The 4,646-nt window shown below is 40.2% G+C and overlaps 1 protein-coding gene across 4 annotated transcripts in view; it reads left to right on the forward strand.

Moving 5' to 3' along the window:
• The window catches only part of LOC133116798 (EH domain-binding protein 1-like), a 95,522-nt gene extending 93,614 nt beyond the window's left edge, over positions 1–1,908 (forward strand). For all 4 annotated transcript variants that reach the window (XM_061226764.1, XM_061226754.1, XM_061226781.1 and 1 more), the window contains 2 exons: positions 30–144; positions 423–1,908. In XM_061226764.1, coding sequence (XP_061082748.1) covers positions 30–144; positions 423–513 — 206 coding nt within the window. In that variant the 3' untranslated portion in view covers positions 514–1,908. The remainder of the gene's footprint in view (positions 1–29; positions 145–422) is intronic.
• The last annotated feature ends 2,738 nt before the right edge of the window (positions 1,909–4,646 follow it).

Below are 4,646 nucleotides of genomic sequence, written 5' to 3' on the forward strand. Positions count from 1 at the left end.
GTGTGTGTGTGTGTGTGGTGTGTTTACAGACTGGCAGAAGACGGAGGCGCAGAAGCGCAGGGAGCAGCTGCTGCTGGATGAACTGGTCATACTGGTGAACAAGCGCGACGCACTGGTCAGGGACCTGGACGCCCAGGAGAAAGAGTGAGTGAGGGGGCAGCCCAGCGCCTCCCGGGGGAGAGCCAAGAGTCATGCTGAAGTTAAATCACCACCCACTGCCTTATTAATACCTCTCTCTCCCTCCCTTCCTCTCTCTCTCTCTCTCTCACTCTTTCTCTCTCTCCCTCCCTCCCTTCCTCCCTCTCTCTCTCTGCCTCTCACTTCCTCCCTCTCTCTGTCTCCCTCTCTCCCCCCTCTCCCCCTCCTCTCTCCCTCCTCCCCCCCCCCCTCTCTCTCCCTCTCTCTCTCTCTCTCTCTCTCAGAGCTGAAGAGGAGGATGAGCACTTTGAGAAGACTCTGGAGCAGAACAAAGGAAAGATGGCCAAGAAAGAAGACAAGTGTGTCCTTCAGTGACATCATCATTTTATAACAAAAATACATAAATATACCTTTATAATGACTATTACAGAGAAAAACACTACTAACCGTTACCTGAAAGTGTAAATCTGGTGATCGTTCGGATCAGAACTGTGTCATTATGGGCCTTTTTAAAGGGCTTCGGAACCGGTCCCCTGAATGCCTTTTTACCCGTTTTTATTACTCCAGTATTCAGAGTTTTTAAAATTGTATTTTTTTTTTGTTTAGTTTTGTTTGCGTTGGTCAGACAGGTACGGTACTCGTTCTGAATGCACACGGCCCACTGCACAGCTCTAACGGAGTCACGCGGCTTTACAACGGAAAAAGTCAAACATGAACGAAACGTATTTCATCCAATTGCTCTATAGTTTATTGTTTTTTTTGTTTTGTTTTTTTCAAATAAGAAAATGCTAATTGAATGCAGAGACCCTTGGCTACGCTTTACGTTTGGAAGAGTGACATATAGGCGGAACATTTACGTGTCAATGGTCCTGATTATCGAGGCATGGTCGCGACGTGAGATTCAGCCTTGCAGCAATCTGATTGGTCCTGAATTTTGACTAAGTAAAACTTTGACTAAAGAACTTTACTTACTCATACTTTACTTTAAGTGTGTATGTTAAGAGAAAGACGTCCTAAGACGAGGCAAGTGTAACGTTGGCTTTTATCGGTTACTCAGAACCAGAAGTCAGGTTGAATTTTGTCCCTAAAAGCAAAAGAAAGATGCATCACATACATATTTACAGTGTCTCGTTGAAAATTCAAATCTAGATGTTTTGACTATCAGCACCAGAGAGAGGGGATTGTATTAAAATAAAAATCACTGCCTTTGCTTTTTCACCATTTAAACGGAAATAAAGGTGCACACTAACGTTTGGATAACAGACGAAACCGCCATGTATATGTGTGTGTACATTTGTATGTATATAGACACAGATGCGTATTTACACATACATATAACATGTATGTGCATGTATTGGAGTGTGCGTATACTGTACATAATCATGCACACATGTATGCATTTACACGTACGCATCACAAATATGGCCGTCACTGTAACCGGTGAGAAAATTATATATGTATGGATCGAAACTCTTTAAGTTAAGCACAGAGGCAGCATTGAGAGGAGGTGCCCTGGTTTAGTACCCCGGGTCTCTGAGAGACTTCAGGTGAGAGGAAGTGACGGTTTGGCCTGCCGATCGTCACTCGGTATGACGTTATAGCTTGCGAAACGTTTGCGCAAAAACTTAGTTGACAAAGAGTAATTATTTATTACTGTTTGTCATTTTTTCCGGAGTCACATGCAAGCGAGTTTAACATCATGACCATGTGTATTTCATTTGCTCCAGGAGTTCTGTTAATATTTATTGTGTACTTCAAAACAAAAACAAATGTGCAAATATCTTGGTTTCGCCCGTCTTGCAAACTGTCACTTGTTTATTTATTCTAGCGTCATATACGAGTTCAATAAACTCCCAATACTTTCATATTCCGCATACATGTGTGTGTTTTTGGTGGGGTGATGTTTGTCATTGGATGGATTGGGGGGGGGCGTGGGGGCGTGAGGGGCGTGGGTGTGGGCCTACCTTGGGGGGAGAAATCAGGAAATGTGATTTAAATGTGAACTTATCTCGGATCTTAAATGCTGTTGCTTCAGGGATTACACTAATTGAAGTTGTTAGATTCTCTTGCGATAGGGACACATTTTCTTCCACAATTTCCCCCAATGAATGCCTAGATGCGCGAGCTAATTGAATACATGCTACCATTTTTGTCACGAAGTAAAATTCGTTGGAAAATGTATTCTAGATACAAGGGAAAATCTTACAGGTGTTTAAACATGTTGCTCAGACTTTAAGACTAAAAACGTCCGTGTGCGTTCATTTCCAGCCCGCAATGGATTTAGAGGATTGTTTGCACTTTTATGAGACATTTAAAGCGCCGCACGTTTTTTAATGTAAACTAAGGATTAAGAAACATTCACGGGATGGTGATTGTGCAACGAACGTTGATAATTTGTGTACACAGTGCTAACGCTTTTCCAGACGCCTGCACACACAATGGTGCCGTTTATTCCGTGTGCGGAATCCGCACTATTATTTTCATTTTTAAGTTCTTTGAAAATAGCGTTAATTGGCGTTAGAGGATGTGACGTTTGGACACAACATGACAAAATCCCCCAGAAAATAAATTTGCTCTTCTAACATGATAAAAAAAAATGTTAATGCATGTTATCATAACACCCACTTGACTGAGGGGAAGGGCAGAAAAAAATAAAATAAAATAAATGTTAAGCCAGAAAAAATTTGACATGTAACTTGCGTTCGGTATATAGGTATAGGTATTTTGGGGAGACTACACTTTCTAAAAACTCTGTACATTTTAAAGTCTAAACCAGAAAGTTTGTAGGAGGTTTGGCTGAACATATAAATTGCCATTTTTAAAATATATATATCTTCATGTTGATTTTTATGAGGAGATTTTTTTTTCTCAAGATGGCAGCATTGATTTCAATGGTAATGGGACTAATAAATCAATTTTTAAGCATGGTCCTGTCGTTAGCCTACATTTGATCAGATTTCAAAATGGTCACAATCGACTGTTTGGGACATAAGTTGAATTGGGACGTAAACAAGTTTATTTTTTTCATGCTCAGGTTGACATTACTGTGGAATTGCCCAAATTACCTTTTTAAGTCATTGGAATGTTAGACATTCATGGTGTTTATTCTAGAATGTCCCGGATTTCTTTTCATCCATCGACTAAAAGGGTGCACGCGGCTGTTTTGGAACTCTCGAATGTTGTGATGACAATTATGATGGGAGTACTTTCTGAAATGTTTATCCATAGCATGTAGATCCAGGTAATACCTTTTTTTAGCACATGAACTAAATTTGTCATGGAAAACAGGTATACCCTGACCTCTCCACGCCTCTACCTTTTTGTCTTACACATGTTAGGTTAACGTGGCCTGTTTTAAAGTGTTTTCGTTTACCTAAATGATTACGTCTTCCATTGAAGCTTCTATAACGAAATAATTTTGTAAAAGAAAGAAAGAAAGGAGTGTCTTTCTGCGTCCAGATTGAAGTGAGGTGCCGCAGAGTAGGCTACACATCGGGGTGCGTCTTTTTCTGGTTAAAAGGAAAAATACGGGGTTGACAGTTGTCGCCCTGTTCATTTAGCGAGGCTATCGCTTGCATCGGCTCAAATTATGCATCCATGTCTTGTTCCCTTTAGGTAATTTGTTTGTTTGTTTTGATTGTTTTTGCCATCACTCTGCTGAGAACTCCCTAACCTTCACGACCAATTACACATTTGGAAAGCCTTTCTTTGCGTTCCATCTCGTCCGACTACCATTTCGGCTAAATTCTCTCATAATTGGCTAAAACAAGTAAACACGAAGCCAAGCCTTTTGAAACTGGAAAGCAGATGCAAGTTGAAATTAAATCGCTCAGAAAATTTGGGAGCGCGCATGAGATTCGTCACTTGTAGCCTATTTAGTTTTAGTAGCCTACCGATGTGTGTATGTCTATATATACAACTCTCCAAACTTTCTTCTCCAGATTTATAGCCTATGTATGCTGTACAGACGCTGGTACTTAATTGGTTGGTAATCTTGGCACTTAACTATCAGTATCAGTAACTTAACTATCTGCACCCTCCCCTTGACATTTTGTGGATTGAGTTCTCCAGACCAGGTATCGCTCCGGATATTGCGCACCTCAAATCCCCAGATGTTAGTTATTCCTTTTTTGAAAAAATATAAAAATAACCAATCTGCGTTGTTAAAATTCTAGGAATGACGACTTGTTCAATGAGTTCTAAATTAACCCCCTGAACTCGTATAAACAGAAAATAAAAATGGCTCATTATGCCGTCCTTACCTGTGCTGTTCCGCACTCCAAATTCAGCGCTAAAGTTTTGTCCATCAAAGAAAAAAAAAAAAGAGGAAAAAAAATCACCTCATAAATCCTTTTTAAACGCTCGTTTATTTAAAAAAAATAATAAAAAATAAAAATTGATTCAAAGTAGTAGCCGGTATGCTGTAGTGAAGAGGCGTACCAGCCTACCAAGAGGATACACATTACCGCGAATGGATTGATCTCCTGTGTATTGCGGGTGTAAATACT

This window comes from Conger conger, chromosome 2 (assembly GCF_963514075.1).
Source record: "Conger conger chromosome 2, fConCon1.1, whole genome shotgun sequence".
In the NCBI taxonomy this organism is placed as follows: domain Eukaryota; kingdom Metazoa; phylum Chordata; class Actinopteri; order Anguilliformes; family Congridae; genus Conger; species Conger conger.